The sequence below is a fragment of the Osmerus eperlanus genome, chromosome 26 (assembly GCF_963692335.1).
Source record: "Osmerus eperlanus chromosome 26, fOsmEpe2.1, whole genome shotgun sequence".
NCBI lineage: Eukaryota > Metazoa > Chordata > Actinopteri > Osmeriformes > Osmeridae > Osmerus > Osmerus eperlanus.
In genome coordinates this window covers 7,526,483-7,545,162 of record NC_085043.1, presented here as the reverse complement: position 1 = coordinate 7,545,162, position 18,680 = coordinate 7,526,483, and the positions used below count along the sequence as shown (strand labels likewise).

Genomic DNA, 18,680 nt, shown 5'->3' with positions numbered 1-18,680 from the left:
TGCAGAATCCCTCTAGTCGGTGAGTGTGTGTCCTTCACTATCCTGCTGCTAGGTGTGTCCCCTCCCACACTCTCCCTCTGGTATGTGAGCGCGTGTGTGTGTACTTTGTTCTGTCACACAGGGAGGCACGGAGTGTGCTGCTCGGCAGGTTAACGGTTAACTTTCAGGATGAGAAGATGAAGAAGAGGACATCTCAGCATCTACACCATCAACAACCTGAGGAGACTAGGAAGAAGGCAGCAGCAGAACTGTGACGCAACGACTCACTTTATTATCAACACGATCAAACTGATCTCAGCAGGGAGCTGATGAGGACGCCCGTGCTGGGATCATCCTCCAGCTTAGTAAGGGGGGGGGGGGGGGATTTATGTACAAAACAACGTACTTCCTGTCCTGGAAATATACCGTACACTCTAAAATCACACTCTGTTCCCCACCACAACAACACATACTCTGCCTAAGACCAGCAGAGCGACACAGACCTCCACTGTCTGTCAGACAATGACTAAAGTGTGTGTTGTGTGTGCATGTGGACGCGTGTGTGTGTGTGTGTGTGATTGGCAGTGAATGAAAAACAATAAAAATTTAAAACACAAAGCAGCCATATTTCACCTTTGACCTCTGCACCCGTTATGACACCATATAGTGGAGTACAACGCATCATACACACAAACTCATTAAAATGTATTACATAACACAACATTCCAATACACCATCCACACCTAACTAATGCATTATAATGCGTCATAGCACCGTAAGATGCATTTTAACAGATTGAGACACTATAATGCTTTATAGCACATTATGATGCATTACAACCATAAAAAAAACATGATACTGCATTATACGGCATTACACATGATGAGGCCTTGTAACAGAAAATGGCCGGGTTTCCCAGATTCGTTAAGAAGCTCTTAACGCCAAGAGCTTCTTAGCTTCTAAGAGCGTTCTAGAGCGTTCTTAGAACGCGCCTAAGAAGCTCTTAGCGTTAAGAGCTTCTTAACGAATCTGGGAAACCCGGCCAATGACGTTAACTCAGAGGTAATAACTATTACTCAGACATGACACAAATAGCTGGGGCGGGTCTGGAAGGAGAGTGGGAGCGGCTTGGAGAGACTCCGCCCTCCCCAGACCACACCCCCAGTCCCAGCCTGAGCCATTAGCACCAACACCATGGTCCCTGATTGGTCCTGGGGGTGGGGGGGGGGGGGGGTGGTGCCACACAGATAAACATACCGGGGGGGGGGGGGGGGCTGTAGAGAGGAAGAGGGGAAACAACATTGTCTCGCTACCAATACGGATTCATAATAAAACTCCCAATTTAAAAAAATACATTATTGAACACTGAATGGACCCCCCCCCCCCCCTTCCTTCCCAGTAGGAAAGTGCTCTCTCTTTCTCTCTCCCTCTCTGACATTCCGTTGCTGACAGACCTTGGTCAGCTGATCCTCTCTGTGATTGGTTGACTGGAGAACGACTTGGCCAGTCCTTATCTAACGCCAGGATCTGTGGGTGGGGCCCTACCAGCGGGCTTCATGGATTGGGTGGAGGTTGGGGCAGAGGCTTGGCTTGTTGTGTGGGTTGTCGGGGGGGGCAGAAGAGAGGCAGGAGAGAGGCCAGAGGAGGGAATGGGGCAGGCTAGGACTGAGCCCCAGGACTAGGACTAAGACTAGAGCTAGGACCCAGGGCTAGGGCCAAGGACTAGGACCCCAGACTCCACGGCTATACAGTGTCCATTTCTTCCCCAGCGGAGCCCTCCTCCTTCAGGGAGCCGGAGTCGCTGGCTGCCTCCTCCACGCTGGCCAGCATGTCCGCCATCAGAGCCTCCTCCAGACGCTTCCTCACACTGAACACCAGCTCCTCCTGCTTCCTACACACACACACACACACACACACACACACACACACACACACACACACACACACACACACACACACACACACACACACACACACACACACACACACACACACACACACACACACACACACAGTTAGGGAAAACTGAATGGACAGATCAAGAGTGTGTCAAAGACTGAATGAGTGCAACAGACAGTACTGTGTGTGTGTGTGTCTGGCAATGTGTGTGTGTGTGTGTGTGTCTACCAATGTGTGTGTGTACCTGATGTCCTCATCGGTCACCAGGAAGGCCCTGCAGAGCGGCTGGGCCGTGTTAAGCCACACCCCCGGGTTCTTCTCCACGGCGGCAGACAGCTGACCCGTGATGGGGGCGGAGCTAGTGTGAAGGGCGCTGGCGATGGCCGACAGCAGGGTCTTATCTGCACTTCCTGGACCCACACCTGTGGGGGGAAAGGGGGGGGGGGGGGTTCAGTCTTTCACAGGAGAGCTAGCAGTGTGTCTGTGTGTGGGTGTGCATGAGAGAGACCTGAACAGAAGTCTCACCCTGCAGTCCTTTAGGCAGCTCCATGGTCTTCACTAGCTCCTCTGCGATGTCATATGCATTCAGACCACTCAGCTTCCTCTCCCAGAACAGCTTCACACAGACACACACACACACAAATCAATATTTCTGCTTCCAACTGACAGCTTGATGAGTCTAGTGGAGTTAAGCCTGCATGCATCAGGGTGTGTGTTCTGATGTGTGTGTGTGTCTGTAAGTCGCTCTGGATAAGAGCGTCTGCTAAATGACTAAATGTGTGTAAGTGGAGTCTGGTTGCCACGGTCACCTGTCTGGGTTGGTCCACGGCTTTCTGAGGGTCCGTCTTGACTTTGTTGCTAGGGTGGTTGGTAACCTTGGTGACGGGCTGTTTGAAGATTGAAGCCGTCTGTCTGACCGGGAGGGACGTGTTCAGGTCTGGCTTACCCTGGGTAAGCACACACACACACACACATTGTATGATTACTGGAGGCTGCAGTATATCAGATGTTGATCAGAACATGAATGAACCATACAGGAAGTCTATATGGAGTGGAATGTCTGCCCATATACAATGTCTCCATCCCTCCATCCATCTCTCCTCCACACACCCCTACCTACCCCCCTACCTTGGTGAGGTTGTTGTTGTCATAGCGCAGGCGCTGGCGGTTCTTGTTCAGCTTGCTCATCAGCATCTTCCCTGTGCGGAAGTCAAATGAGCTGAGGTCCATCTGGTTGCCCAGGTAACGGGCCAACTGAGGCTTGCTCCGAAACTTCTTCCCGCTGGGGCTGGAGGAGAGAGCAGGGAGAAAACACACACAGTGAGAGAGGGAGACAGACGAGAGAGAGAGAAAGAGAGAGAAGGCTGAAATGACCAAACATGACAGCTGCAAACACACAACTAGACAACTGTCACACACGCACACATACAGCCCACATAACAACTGTTCCACAACTGTTTCCTTCAGTTGAAGTCAACAGACGGGTGTAAAAACGCACACTGTTGTCACATCACACCGAGAAACCATCGGACTACACACCGAGTTTAATGAGTGAACTATGTGCATGTTAACACAACAGAGATCAGTTCTGACCGGTTTGACTAGACAGCGTGGCTCGGATACATTATTTCAGAAGAGAAACATTGTTCTCATTCTACGCGCGTGAAAACGGCCAACTTGTAGGGACTGAAGTTCTGTTTTGATTCAAGTTATCGATTTTAATCGTTTAGATGTGGCTGGAAGGTCCCGAAACATGTCTTATTTTAACTTTAAGTTGTATTCGATGTGTATGGTTTAAGTGCAGTACTTTGGAGACTTTGTACTCACTAAAAGGTGAAATGACTGCACAAAACAATACGTTCGAGGATGAAGTCTTGCTACCCTGCAGGACACACAGGCCTAGCACAAACTACTCTACCGACCCTTTCTCCTACCTCCCCTCGCCGAGAACAAATAAAATCGCTTATTTGTTAATTATATAGCCCATGTTACTTAGGGGGGTACAAATATATCTTATATGCGGAAATGTTTCGATTCCGGACGTTGGACGTTTACGGTGACTGAAGTCTACGGGATAATTTTCAAAAGCTCATTGTCCAACCATTTAGGGTGTGTGTGTTTATGTGTGTGAGAGAGAGAGGTGGCCTAGATAGCCATACTCTAACTCCGCAAATAGAAGTCCAACATCCCCTCTCCGGCTTCTCCCGGTCCACTCCCCTCCCCAAGTCACAAACTAAACCCAGCCCCAACCAACCCTCGTGTAAGGCCGCCCGCACTCCTACACAACACCTCCTCGTCTGCCTCTTAGTACCTAAAATAATAGACATCGCTCTTCCCCGCTGACAAACCGGACTTTCTCGTCACTTCTTCCATTTTCCAGCCTTCTGGGAGCGCCGAACACTCCCATCGCTTCTTCTCCATAACTCTCCGGCGAGTTTAAACCGAGGTCTACAAACTGCTGCTCTCTCTGCGTTTTCCAAAACAATCAAAGATTAGTCTAGTTTTTCCGTGTTTTGTTGGCTTTACTTTTCTGTGTGAGTGGCACGCTCCTACGGATTACAGGATTGCATCTCTTTGTCGTTGCTGGGTATATCCCTCCGCCGTAACCTTATAGCCTCATCACTACCTGACTGCCTCGCGGGGGCAGTCAGGGCTACATCCGCCACGAAAACACAGGACAGTAAATCGTTGCCTATCATTCTGGAAACCGATCAAAGTCATTGACTCAACGCGCATTTGTCGCAACAATGTAACACCAACAGTAATGCGTGATAATGGCACGCCAAAGACCCGTCTAAAAGTGTCCATGAACGATTTTAACAACGTTCAAATTTTTAGCTATAAGTTTCATGTTACGGACTAGCCGAAATGTGGATATCGTTTTCCATCACGACAATGCACCCTGTCATTCGGCATTGTAGAATATGCCCTAATGAATGAACAAAGGGATAGATTGAAGCTTGGATTACTGATTTGAATTTGAAAACTATGCAATAATTTCATATAATACTCGTCCGGTAGGAAATAACTAATGTATTTCATTCTGCCGAATAAGATAGCCTACCTATCTATCTATCTGTGTCTGAACTGAGGGGAATGCGACTGACATATACTATCGCTCATTCTGTTCATAGGCTAATACAAATATATAGAAAAGTAATCACTAGGCAATGTTTTAAATCGCTGACGGTTAGAATAGTCAACATAGTTCTATATTTGGAATATGTGGCGATTTGCGGATACTCGAGACCACCGAACGCCTCCGATCTCGTGCCCCCTAAACGATGATTAAAAAACCTCAAATGTATCAAAGCACAACAAAAGAACACATCAAACATCAAGACACAGGCATTCCACATATATAAATCGACACACCACTATACTCCTTTAGAGTACTTACTCGTTTTTGTCCATTTTATACTATCTCGGTTTCTCCCTTTCGGTGTAGTGTTAAATCCCTTCTCCCCTCTCCTTGGTCGTTCCCCTCCCCCTTCGATGCCAGAAATGAAAGACATTATCCGCGCAGAGAATCACAACAGACCCTATTTGGCTGATGTTAATGAGTATCAATTGGGGAATTTTCCACACAGAAGCCCACCTCTGTGTCTACAGACAATACCGTCAGGTAGCCTTGACTACAAGCACAGGAACAAATCGTCACAGGTTAAACTTATGTGACAGTGAAAGTTGAGAATTGTTATTTAGTGCATAACATAACAATCATCATAAATATCTAGCATAACAATTGGAATGAAGGGGGGGGGGGGGTAGTACATTGTACATGGACATTACAGAAAACACAAAACTTTGAAATAATTTAATAAACTCACATTTATTTAGAGAAAATATAAGTATGAATCATAAAGTTCTGCAGAGCTCACATAAGCTTAAAATACAGTCCTCACCTCCCAGAATTCTGAATAGTTGGCAGCATTGTGGCGTGGGTTTGACAAGACTCGTGTGGGTAAATTGCATCTTTTCTCATCACAAACATAACATATTGATGGTTTAAGAAAAGGACTGTCCTAATTCATACAGACTTTATTCGACATAACACAAACCAAACAGCTCAGCCCCCCTGTGAGTCACAACACCACCCTGTGCAAACAGCTACAAGCCCTCCATCACAGGGATGAATTAGCAGTGGACCACCCCACTGAAGCAAATGAAGAGAAGCTGGACATCCCTATTGTCCCAAAACGCACCTGCAGGCAGACACAGTCCATTAGCAGTAGGGAGGAAAAACTGCACAACTTCACACTTTCTGTTTTGTTTTTGTATATTCTTTTGGTATTTTTGGCTTTATTTGTTTTGATAGTGACCGTTGGAGACAGGAAAGGCAGGGGAGTGAGGGGATGACATGCAGGAAATAGCCCAGGCTGGAATCAAACCCTTAGCCTTTGTGGTAGTAGAGGTGGTTCCTGGGTAAATCGTTTCTGTCTAAATATGCTAGTTTGTGTTAACCAGCTACCATTAGAGATTGCATCCATGTAATGTAATACTTCATATATAATTAAACACATTACTATACAATATCAGTTTGTGATTCTGTCACACTGATCTTACTGTTGTGTCCTATGTAATCATCTTTCTTGGAGGTGACAGGTTAGGAGTGTTTTTTGTAGACAGTGCCACCTAGTGGCCATAGTGGTTAACATCCTTATAATATATGTCATACAACATAGGTTAACTGGGCAATATCCATTTCTGAATCTGTTCCACTGATCTCTCTTGGAGGTGAACGATTGGGAATGTTTTGTAAAGCCCGGTCAGTACACTACTGTAACTCCCTCTACTCTCACTCACGTTTGAACCGCCAACGTGACTTTCTACTTGTCGTTCTTGAACTTTCCGTTGATGTAAGGGACCCAGTCCAGGATAAGTCGCCAGTCAGTGAAGTGGACCAGTGCCACTCCACCCACTGTTCCCCAGCACACCATGTTTGGAACCCTGTGGAGGAAACAATTTTTTTTGTTAAAAGACCACGAGGGATTAGACCTCGATTCATTGTTTATTAGAAGTGTTCGAACACATAGGATCGTTGATTAGACAAAGACATTAAAACACAGAATATTCTACATCTGTTAGATGGTATTTGAGCTGGTCGCTTGAGGACATTTCTAGGAATAACTTGACTAGATAACCTGAGAGTGATACAATTTGGCGTTCTCATAGACACACCTTACACCCAAGCGTTCCTGCATATTAAGGCTTTAGTTCACACTACTACTGAACAATCATAACCATCACTTTACCCTCACTGACTGCGTTAATATCAAAAACAGAACAGACCAAAACAGGAAAGACCTATGACAATGTTGTCATGTACTACACAGCTAACTGATCCAAAACTAGTAAACATGATTGTCTTGCTTAGTATGCTAGCTTGTAAATAACCTGGCATTTCTAGACACACACTCTGGAAACAGCAACCGTAAAGTAACTAGCTAATTGGCAAAAAACTCAAATATAACTCAGCTAGCTAGTCTAAGTAGCTAATAAGCTAACGTATGGTGGGTCACGAAAGGACAGGAGATTTAGGCAACCTTGTTTTCAAAACTGTAACCCGATAAAAATCACAAAATACCGAGGACCCACACGAACATCATGCTATCCTGCTCTCCAACTTACCACGTCCTTAAAACTGAAATATATTTGGCGCCCACCACTTTATTTAGTATTTTTACCACCATTCTGACCTTCCTTGGTCGCTTGTCAGCTATCCTATTTTATCTAGCAGCTCGCTCGCTTGCTGTTGATGACGGTAGAGGGGCTCATGGAGGACCCTAGGAGCGGCAACTCATATGCCTGTCGAAAACAATAAAAAACAACCAAACCCAGTAGTATCACAGCTTTTCGTGAAGAAGTCACATAAATTATTTGTACATATTTTACCCTGCGTCTTTGAGTGTTTAAAAAAGCGTTATATACGTTTAATATTTTATTATATATAATAAATCATTTAAATAATCGTGCTATTGTCTCGCAGATATCCAAGTCTTGACAATAGCACGAAACATTAAACAATTTATTGCAATAAGGAGATGTTTTCCGACTGATTCGTGCTAGTAAGACGCTAGACTATTGTGACGATCTGGCAGATATATTGGTGTATTAAGGATGCTTTTTTAATGGCTTCTGCAGAGCTTGATAACGATATCAACAGATCTGTAAAGAAAAATAACGGCAAGGATAACTTACGTTTGGCATAAACAAAAAATTGCACACATCCGCAATGACTAGATAACGAAAAGCTGTGGTACTGAGTTTAGAATGAACTTTAGACAGTTCATTCGTTCACAGCTAAAGGTTGTCACGTACTTCACGTCACAGCTTTAGGACACTCCCCCTCCTTTGTGAGTGGCCTCTAGCACCCCCAGCAGCCCACGAGAACACTTGGAACGGAGAAGCAAGAGAGATCTGCGGGCTTGGAAGTTGGCCGGATGGTTAAATCCAACCTCCAGACGATACTAAATAGCCACTGTTTTGTCAGAGAAAAAGAGAGAAACATATCCAAAATGCCAGTTAAACAGACCTGTAATAAACCGGAAAGTGAAAGGTAAGTTAGACAGATTTTGGGGATCAAATTGGAATCAGCAACAAAGCTAGCCTAGCTAGCAAGCTAACTCATACGCACAGTGTGACGCGGGATCCGTCTATTTGCTGGAAGGTATCGATTTTATGACACGGTAAAAAACGTAAATGATTACTATTTACGGGCCATATTTAATAGTTAAACTTGAATGTCAACTAAGCTATTATAATATGCTTTCTAGCTAACGCGTGACATTGGAATTTGATATAAATTAGAAGACTGACGTTCTGTTTTAAGATATTGACGCGGCCTAGCTGGCTAGAATTAAAATGTAACGTTAGTTCAGTAGTAATGTACAGCAGTATTTGCTACCCTAGGTAGAGCTAACTAGTATAGCGTAGAGACCAAATAGTGCTAGCTAGCACTAAGAGATCTAGGTTCAGTCTGTGTTTACGTTGCTATCTCGCTAGCTAGTTATATAACACTGGCCTATGTAATCATTTTGATATTCATCTTTTGGTGCCTTTTAAAACTAGAATCGTAATTTGTAGTTGAAAAAGGTGTATGTCGTCGCACAACGTTTTAGATACATTTAATTTAACGTTAGCTAGCACTAAATGGCATACATCTGAATTAAGCTAGCTTTTTACTGGCAGCGTCAGTTTAGTCAACAAATCTTACGGAGTGAAATGGGATGGTGGACAACACCGTCAGCTTTAACTATACTTTTTAACTTTACTTTTTAATACCGAAGCGCCGTTTTCGTCTGGTTAGAAGTGATTGCACGGACTACTGTGTAAAGGTATCTAATCGAAGGTTCTAGAAACGTCAATCGTTGATACCAGTCGGTCACTTTCTACGTGCGAGAAAGGGTTTCAGCTCTGGAAATGTGGGTCATGGTAAGTCTACACCAATAATGTGGATGCTTTCGCGGTCAGTCTGTCTGCCATAACTAGTTATCTACCTGTCACGGCTTCATGTTGACTCTTAATTTCAGTCATATAGAGTAGGTTCGTCCTCTTGAGTTAATAAACAACAGATAAGTTGGACTCTCAATTATGTGTCACAAAGCTGTGTATGAACCCCACAGCTTGTCCATATGAGCAAGGCCTTGTTAAAGTGGGCAGGTCTTTTGCTGACAGCTATGGACACAAGCATGCCAGATTCCTTGAATGAGTTCTAAAAAATAAATAAAATATTATATATATATATATTTACATGTACATTTCTCTTTTTATTTTGAATATCTTGTCATGGGTGAATTTGTTTTTCTCCACACCCATTGAACATTTCTGGTTCACTAGTTCGGCCAGCGCATTGAGTCTGTGGTGCCATGTGACGATAGCAGCTGTCGCCAGCTAAGCCTCTTCCTCATCGTTCAGTGCTGTGCTGAGCTTATGGGGATTGGGAACAATGTTGTGAATGGCGCAGAGCTGTTGAATCTGTTGTTGGAACAAGTGCAGGTGGAATTTGACCCCTTCGGTAGGGGCCACTGATAGATATTTACTGGGGCTATCGCAGCTATGACAGACTGGCTGGCTGTGATCTCGAGTGATTGACCAATAACAAGAAGGGGAGAAAATATCCTCTGGTTCTCTTTACCATTCCCCCCTGTCTGTGATCCAACTGCGGACCTGCCTGTGTTCCCCTATGCAGAACAGGCCTCCTGTGAATCCTTCACGCGCGCTGACAGGAGGCTCGACGATGAGTCCCCAGCGTTCACACCCCGGCTCCACATATAGCACGGGAGTGGCGCTGACGTAGGGCGGGGTGTGGGTGAGAGCTGCTGCCGGATGGAAGGCAGACAGGCAACATGGCCTCTAATGGATGTTCCTGTGAGAAGCTCGAGGGACAGCACAGCCCTGTCCTAGCTACTCTAGTCTGGGGACAGCACAGTCCTGTCCTAGCCACTCTAGTCTGGGGACAGCACAGCCCTGTCCTAGCCACTCTAGTCTGGGGACAGCACAGCCCTGTCCTAGCCACTCTAGTCTGGGGACAGCACAGCCCTGTCCTAGCCACTCTAGTCTGGGGACAGCACAGTCCTGTCCTAGCCACTCTAGTCTGGGGACAGCACAGCCCTGTCCTAGCTACTCTAGTCTGGGGACAGTGGAGTCCTAGCCACACTCTAGTCTGGGGACAGTGGAGTCCTAGCCACACCAGTCTGTCAGGCAGCCTCCTCCATGCCCCATCCAGGGTGCACCTCAGTGTTTGGAGAGGGAGAGGAGCCACAGTCATACCTAATGCTGTTACGCAACCTAGGATGGCTTCTGGCTATCAGGATAATACTCAGTAATGGCTAGTCAGAGCTCGAGAACACGCGGGTCTGGACAGACAGGATTATCTCTGTCATCAGACTATTTAAGTCCTCAATGGCCATGTGATTAAGTGGACTCAAATCAACCTCCTAGATGGGTCCTACCAGATCCACACACTGGAGGTTCTGTTCCCGTGGCAACCCGGCTCTCTTCTGTGGCTCTCTTCTCTGTATTTTTCCGTTGGAAGGGGGCAGGTCTGCCAAGTGTGTGGAGGAATGTCACCTGCCTGTCTGCTCTGCCTCGCCGTGGGAGACAGAGACCTTCTCTGATTGGTTCGCGGGGTGGAATGTGTCACAGAGGCACCGTCTCCTTGACAATGAGTGAATGAGTCATCTAAACATCGGGAGTGTTGGATTAGAAAGTGCAGCGCTCACACAAGTCAGATCTTACACAAAGGAAGCTGGTCCACCTCAGGTCTTCAGTTACCTATGGAGTTACCGTGTAATCTCCAACAAGCCTGTCAATCATAGGTGGAGAGTGATGGAGTACATTGAACTTTGACCCCTGCTGTAAATAAACAGTACTGCTAACGTGGCCAATGTTTGACTGGAATCGCTCATGTACGTCCAGGTTGATCGTCTACTCTGGTCTGGAGTGTTGGGTGATCTACTAGTGATGCCTCCATGCCCTGTCTCTCAGTTCACTGTGTGTGTGTGTATGTGTTGCAGCAGCTCCAGTAGTCCTTGCCGGGGGCCTCTGAGCGTCAGTAACCTGGGTCCAGGGCCTCAGTGGTGCTCCTGATGACCCTCTCCCACCATTGAAGATCCCAGGTGGGCGAGGGAATGACCAGCGGGATCGCAATCTCTCAGCCAAGCTCTTCTACTCTGTGAGTGTGACCGCCTGCTGCCGTCGGCCCCGACGTCTAGTACGTTCATCCCACGAGAAATGAACGAAATCCACCTCTTGTTTGTTCATCTCCCTTGTCTGTCAACCTCTCCCTCCCCCCCCTCCAGGATGCTCAGCTGCTGGTTCTGGAGGAGGCCCCGCCCCCCAACAGCCGCGTGCGCTTCCTGCTCTTCGAGTCTCGGCGCTCGGAGGGGCGGCGCGGCGCGTGGAGGGGGGCGTTGAAGGGGGGGAGCATCTACATCGAGATCCCCCCCGGAGCCCTGCCAGAGGGCTGCAAGGACAGGTCAGGCCTGCTACTCGATCGCTGGGGGGGTGGGTGGGGGGTGGGGAGAGGGTGGATGTGTTGGGCGGGTGTCTGGGGGGAAGAGAGAATGTGTGTGGGGGAAGGGCGCGTCTGAGAGGGCTAACTTTTCGGTTCCCCTCCACACGGAGTGTTCCTCCCTTCCCTGCAGCTTTGCGCTGGTGTTGGAGTTTGCGGAGGAGCGGCTTCAGGTGGATCACGTCTTCATCTGCTTCCACAAGAACCGAGACGACCGAGGTGAGCTGCACACACACCACACACACATACGGTCTGGGAGCCTCAGGGTTGTCCACCTTTCCAGCCGTACTGACCGTGTCTCCACCCCCCCCCCCCTCCTCTCTCCTCAGCATCCCTACTGCGTACTTTCAGCTTCCTAGGTTTTGAGATTGTGCGTCCAGGCCATCCCCTTGTCCCCACACGCCCCGACGCTTTCTTCATGGCTTACAGCATCGAGCGCGACTCCGACGAGGAATAAACCTCCCCGATCTCGCACACTATCGCTTCTAGTGTTTGTCCCTCTATCCCTCCCTCCCTCAACTCCCCCCCCCCCCCCCCCCCTTCCTCACTTAAAGTAATTATACAAACTCTTAATATGGAGGTTTCCTGTGAAGTTGTTTTTCCTTGTTTATGACCTGTATGATGTGCTGTATTGCGATGACATTTGCACCAGTGTACCATGTTGAGAAGCAGGAATGTACCAACTACCCAGTAAACCAGGGGGTGCTTATCCCACCACTGTAGTAATTATCCATGATGCTCTTTAAGTGTCTGTGTTGATTTCTCTCCTCCTCTCCTTCCATCCACCTCTATGATCATCTCTAGGATGTAGTATTTATGGTTAAGATTCCATGCATCATATCCGTGTAATTTGTTTGCGTGACCATCTTGCATCATGATGTTGATTTTTTTTAATTTTAATGTGTGCATGAATATTGATTTTCTTAGTTTTGAGTCGATGATATTTTGCATGATGTACCAGTGTGCTGAATAAAAAGCTTATCAGCTTGACAATGTTACTGTACTTCCTGGTGTATTATTAATAAGGAACATGGGTGCGTTTTCATTAAAGCTGCTTTACATGGATGTGATGCTAGTTCCACTGAGGGTTGAAATGGGACAGGAACAGTGCGAAGGTCTGACAGTTTAGGAATCACATTTGAATTCTCTGAGTCAAGCATTGTCTTTATATAAAAATCAATCCCTCCCTTCTGAGGAGAGTCACAGTCTTTAGCACAGGCTGAAGGCATGTTTTTGTACAAACATAATTGTTGGCACACTGGAAAGCATAGCATAAAACAAATTGCACAATTAACAACCCAGGGGAAAAATAAAATACTAAAAAGTATACTTAGATATGTTATAAGTGCAACATACAAATATTAAAGTTGTTCATAATTATATTAATGTACAAAATCTTTATAATTTAAGTACCGGTACTTCTATTTGCATAGAAAAATATAAATGCAAATGAGATGCAAGCATAGTCTTTACCGCTTTGAAATACAAGGGTCTTCATACGGTCAGTCCAGCAGAGTGGAGGTTCCCCAGGGTCTCAGTGCCCCTCTAGTTGGGGATGTTGTGGAGCCCCAGTCGAGCTGTGGCCCTCAATACGGATTCAGGGTCAGTCTGAGAGAGGTAGTGGAGACACAGGAAGTCCTCCCAGTCCAGGCCAGACTGGTCCCCATGGAAACCTTTCTCTGCCAGCTTCAGGACCAGCAGAGCTCGCTTCACTGAGAGCCAGTTACATACGATGGAGGTTTCAGCCCCGGCCCCAGCCTCATCCACAGCCCCACCTCCAGCCCCGGCCTCATCCACGCCTCGAGCCCCAACCCCCTCAGCCCCTCCTCCTCCAGCAGGATGGAGACTGAAGAGCCTAGCCCGAGGGCCCCAGAGCAGGACCTGCAGTATGCCCACTGTGTCTCCTATCTGCAGCCCGCTCCCCTCCTCCCTGAGCCAGCCGCTCAGCTGCTGCAGCCCTGGGCGGTACGGAGAGCCTGTCTGGGGGAGGCTGGGACTCCCTGAGCAGGGGGAGGCAGCCTCCTGGAGGTGAAGGCAGTGCTGGATGATGGCCCCAAACTGGGCCTGGAGGGCTGGAGGGGGCGGGACGGGGGGAAACAGAGCCGTGCAATGTGCTACGACCACGCGAGGGGTCCCCCACTTCCTCCATAACGCCCGAACCCCAACTCGGATCTCTTCCTTCTTTCCACACCCTGTCATTTCTTCCTCCTCGCCATTTCTGTCCTCCGCTCTTCCTGTCCCTTGGTCCCATTCGCGCCCTCCTCCCTCTCCATCGTCTCCCACGGTCTCCCCCTCCCTCTCCCCCTCCTTCCCCTCTCGTCCAGGCCACAGCAGCAGCACGTCTCGTGGGTGCAGCTCCACGCAGGTGCATGCCCCGTGGCCGTCAAGCACCTGGAGCCCCCTGGCTAGCTGCAGCAGAAGAACCCCCAGCTGCCTCTCATACCCCCGGCCCTCAGCCCCACCCAGGCCCCTGCCCTCCTCCGCAAAGTCCTCTAGCGTGGCACGGGGCAGGTCCCTCTCCAGGGTCACCCTGCACCCTGTCTGGAGCAGGGAGGCTACGCTCGGCTCTCTGGTCTCCCTGCTGCGCTTCAGGCACCCGGCCGACTCGACGGCGCCCTCGTGTGGTGGCAGCGGTGTGCTGCGGCCAGGCTGCGAGGCAGGGGAGGGCTCCTGGGGGGGTGAGGGGCAGAGGTCGGACTGGGGAGGGAAGTGAGCGAGGACCTGCTGGATGTTGATGTGAGGCGGACAAGGGGGGGGGTGAGGGGAGGAATCGGCGCCACGGCTCACCTGGGACAACACACAGAGGAAATACAACATAAATTACTTATTCAGGACCAACCAAGGATCTAGTGCAGAATCTAATTCTATTTCAGAATCTAGTTCTAGACCACAATCTGGATTCTAGTCCAGGACTTTTAATCCTGAAATATTGAGTCGATGCTAGCAGTCCTTCTCAAACAAGGGAAAGACAAACGTCATAGCAGTCTATCCAACATTCCGAACAGGTGCTGTGCAGCACGTGTTGGCAGTTTGGAGGAAGTTCAAGTGTGTGGTGTGTGTGTGTGTGCTTTTGTTTGTGTGTATGAACACAAAGAGATAGACTGTGGTTGGAGCCCTGCTTGCCATATATGGCAGCAAATAAGGACGATATGTCTCTCTCACTCTTCCCTCTCTCTCTGTCCCTCTCTCTCTCTTTCACCCTGTCTCTCTTTCTCTCCCTGTTTGCATCTTTCCCCCGTGTGACCGTACCTTAGCAGCCAGCACCTTGCCTGGGAACACGGCGCTGTGCAGGCGGTAGTAGAGAGCGCCCCCTATCTGCCGGGGCCGGCAGTCCCACAGGAGGAGGTCCTGGGGCTGGAGAGCCCCTCCAGGCCCCCCGTCCCCTCCCCCCAGGAGCTGCCCAGCCTCCAGCCTCTCGGCCACGCTCCTGAGGAACAGCAGGTGGCGCTGTTGCAGGCCCCGGGAAACGCTCGCGTGACTGGCCAAGCTGCAGAAGAAGTGAGGCAGGAGGCGGTCGGGGGTGTCGAAGCTGAGCTGGGAGAGGGGCAGGAGGGTGGGTGGGGGCGGCTGGACGGGCCTCTGCTGGGGGGCCGGGGCAGAGGTGATCATGTATAGGGGGTTGTCATAGCTTCGTGGGCTGTGGGGGGCTGGGGGCAGGGGGGACCAGCCTGGGGACAGAGGCTGGGGCCAAATGGGGGACAGGCCGGGGGACATGGGACATGGGGACAGGGGACACAGGTAGCCCCCTGGTAGGGACAGGGTCCTGACCAGGCTCTTCTTAGGGACGGGGGGAGGACAGCTGTCGGAGAAGAAGCGTTCCTGGTGACACAGAGACGGGTCTGGAACACAGAGGACAACCATAGATCAGACACGCATGAACAGTTTCTTCATTCAGCAGGAAAAACTGGGGAGGATTCAGGGAGGGATCCCTTCCCCCAGAGACACAACAGTGTTGGCCTCGGCCTACATAGCTCTGTGGGAAGGCATTTGGCTGCAGATCAAGAGGTTGCAGGTTCAAATCCACCCTCTATGACCCTTTGGATAAACCATTTGCTGAATAAATATATTTCACTGATATAGAGTTGAATCCAGCCTCGCAGACAGGTGAAAACCAAATTCCTCCAACACACTAGTTTGTGATGTAGGTCAGGTCAACCTTTACTTATATTTAGTTCTTGTGTCTGAGGGTTGTGCGTGTGAAGGGTGTGAAAGGAGTGTGTGAGAGGGGTGTGTGAGGTGTGTGTGTGAGAGGGGTTTGTGAGAGGGGTATGTGAGGTGTGTGTGTGAGAGGGGTTTGTGAGAGGGGTGTGTAAGGTGTGTGTGTGAGAGGGGTTTGTGAGAGGGGTGTGTGAGGTGTGTGTGTCAGGTGTGTGTGTGAGAGGGGTTTGTGAGAGGGGTGTGTGAGGTGTGTGTGTGAGAGGGGTTTGTGAGAGGGGTGTGTGAGGTGTGTGTGTGAGAGGGGTTTGTGAGAGGGGTGTGTGAGGTGTGTGTGTGAGAGGGGTTTGTGAGAGGGGTGTGTGAGGTGTGTGTGTGAGAGGGGTTTGTGAGAGGGGTGTGTGAGGTGTGTGTGTGAGAGGGGTTTGTGAGAGGGGTGTGTGAGGTGTGTGTGTGAGAGGGGTTTGTGAGAGGGGTGTGAGAGGGGTTTGTGTGAGAGGGGTTTGTGAGTGGGGTGCGTGAGGTGTGTGTGTGAGAGGGGTGTGTGAGAGGGGTTTGTGAGAGGGGTGTGTGAGGTGTGTGTGTGAGAGGGGTGTGTGAGAGGGGTTTGTGAGGGGTGTGTGTGAGGTGTGTGTGTGAGGTGTGTGTGTGAGAGGGGTTTGTGAGAGGGGTGTGTGAGGTGTGTGTGATGGGTTTGTGAGTAAGCTTCAGGTCTGGTTTCAGGTGCAACTTCCTTCTTATATGATGAAAGGGAAGTCGAATGGAGCACAGGGAAACTGCAAACAGACAGAGCCACACACACACAGACACACACAGACACACACAGACACACACACACAGACACACACACACACACAGACACACACAGACACACACACAGACACACACACAGACACACACACACACAGACACACACACACACAGACACACACACAGACACACACACCACTGCTTCTCCTTTTCTCCTTTCTACCTTCTTTAAACATATTTGGAGAATGCTATGAATCATGTTATTGTGTTCCATGCAGTTGTAATTAGGCTTCATCAAATCTTAATGATAGTAAATGAATGGGGGTGCTGGGGTGCAGTGAGAGGTAGAGGTGCAGTGAGAGGTGCAGTGAGAGGTGGAGGTGCGGTGAGAGGTGGAGGTGCGGTGAGAGGTGGAGGTGCAGTGAGAGGTGGAGGTGCAGTGAGAGGTGGAGGTGCTGGGGTGCAGTGAGAGGAGGGGGTGCAGTGAGAGGTGGAGGTGCTGGGGTGCAGTGAGAGGTGGAGGTGCAGTGAGAGGTGGAGGTGCAGTGAGAGGTGGAGGTGCTGGGGTGCAGTGAGAGGTGGAGGTGCAGTGAGAGGTGGAGGTGCTGGGTGCAGTGAGAGGTGGAGGTGCGGTGAGAGGTGGGGGTGCAGTGAGAGGTGGAGGTGCTGGGGTGCAGTGAGAGGTGGAGGTGCAGTGAGAGGTGGAGGTGCTGGGGTGCAGTGAGAGGTGGAGGTGCGGTGAGAGGTGGAGGTGCTGACCGTATCTCTGATGGATGGGGCAGAGGGCAGCCTGACAGTCTGTGGGCTCAGAGAACACGTCTGCGTTGGGGCTGTGGAGCTGGGACACCCTGGGACTCCACAGTCCTCCCTCCAGGTCTGCACTGGAGCTGGAGTACATGCTCCTGCCCACCCGCACACACACACACCGTCACAAACACAACACACACATATCACAGACACATGTAACACACACACACACGGAACAGACACACACACGTGTCACAAACACGAAAACACACGGGTATAACAGACACATGTAACACACACATGTAACACACAAACACAGACAAACACATAAGCCATAAGGCTTGATGAAACCTGTGGAGCTGCACATGGGGCTTTAAATGATACATTCTAGGGCTGAGTGGCCAACCTCTCGTGGTGTGTGTGCGTGTGTGAGTGTCGAGTGAACTCGCGCGCGTGTGTGTGTGAACGGGTCTTACCGGCGCTGTTTGACAGGCAGTGCTGGTGGTCTCTGTCTCTCTGCTGGACTGGTCCTGGTCTCCATCCCTGCTCTGTCTGCCTCCACTCACAAGATCTCTCTCTCTCTGCCTCTCTGCCTGTCGTTCTCTCTCTCCACCTCTGCCTCTCTCTCTCTGTCACTTGTTCTCTGTCTCAACGGGAACCTCAGGGAGTGTTATCTGTTTCAGCAATCTTTGCTTTCTGAGGTTGGTACCGGAAAATGCGTATTTGTGTCTCTGTGTGTGTATTCCTGTCTGTGTGTGTATTCCTGTCTGTGTGTGTCTGTGTGTGTGTGTGAGGGCAAAGCTCTCTGTCTAACCTCAAGTACAAAATGAGGAAGAACAACCCACAAACCCTTCCACTCGACATGCTCAGTTCTCAGGCAGGCACACAGAGACACATCTACACACACGCAGACACGCTCACGCACGCTCAAGCACGCTCAAGCACGCTCACAAACACACAAACACTGCAGGCTGAGGGGGCTCAGAGGGGGAGAGGGGCCTGGAGGCTGGGGGGATGAGGGGGGTCAGAGAGGTGCCTGGAGGCTGGGGGGATGAGGGGGGTCAGAGAGGTGCCTGGAGGCTGGGGGGATGAGGGGGGTCAGAGAGGTGCCTGGAGGCTGGGGGGATGAGGGGGG

The 18,680-nt window shown here is 49.6% G+C and overlaps 4 protein-coding genes across 5 annotated transcripts; 1 reads left to right on the top strand and 3 right to left on the bottom strand.

The window, feature by feature from the left end:
* Positions 1-1,268: 1,268 nt before the first annotated feature.
* mbd3b (methyl-CpG binding domain protein 3b) lies at positions 1,269-5,388 on the bottom strand. Of its 2 annotated transcripts, none has more exons than XM_062452802.1 (6): positions 5,279-5,388; positions 3,007-3,166; positions 2,688-2,825; positions 2,404-2,494; positions 2,123-2,300; positions 1,269-1,870 (listed from the first exon to the last, which is right to left on the bottom strand). In XM_062452802.1, exons 1-6 carry the CDS (start codon positions 5,290-5,292, stop codon positions 1,723-1,725), a joined length of 729 nt encoding a protein of 242 aa, XP_062308786.1. In that variant the 5' UTR covers positions 5,293-5,388; the 3' UTR covers positions 1,269-1,722. The 2 variants fall into 2 exon arrangements, with proteins under 2 accessions (XP_062308786.1, XP_062308785.1); XM_062452801.1 differs by lacking the exon at positions 5,279-5,388 and adding an exon at positions 4,190-4,478.
* Positions 5,389-5,691: 303 nt separating this feature from the next.
* On the bottom strand, positions 5,692-7,626 carry LOC134012754 (cytochrome b-c1 complex subunit 10-like). The gene is made up of 3 exons (XM_062452306.1): positions 7,510-7,626; positions 6,685-6,828; positions 5,692-6,083 (listed from the first exon to the last, which is right to left on the bottom strand). Exons 1-2 carry the CDS (start codon positions 7,569-7,571, stop codon positions 6,708-6,710), a joined length of 183 nt encoding a protein of 60 aa, XP_062308290.1. The 5' UTR covers positions 7,572-7,626; the 3' UTR covers positions 5,692-6,083; positions 6,685-6,707.
* A 628-nt stretch (positions 7,627-8,254) lies between these two features.
* Positions 8,255-12,880, top strand: oaz1a (ornithine decarboxylase antizyme 1a). Its single transcript, XM_062452307.1, is given in 6 exon segments — positions 8,255-8,437; positions 11,400-11,466; positions 11,468-11,554; positions 11,682-11,857; positions 12,027-12,112; positions 12,223-12,880. Coding segments are annotated over 6 exon segments (660 nt in total). The 5' UTR covers positions 8,255-8,321; the 3' UTR covers positions 12,351-12,880.
* Positions 12,881-13,438: 558 nt separating this feature from the next.
* Positions 13,439-18,166, bottom strand: peak3 (PEAK family member 3). Its single transcript, XM_062452251.1, has 5 exons — positions 18,022-18,166; positions 17,558-17,700; positions 15,143-15,732; positions 14,234-14,680; positions 13,439-13,957 (listed from the first exon to the last, which is right to left on the bottom strand). The coding sequence occupies exons 1-5, from the start codon at positions 18,084-18,086 to the stop codon at positions 13,439-13,441; spliced, it is 1,764 nt and encodes a 587-aa protein (XP_062308235.1). The 5' UTR covers positions 18,087-18,166.
* Positions 18,167-18,680: the final 514 nt, after the last annotated feature.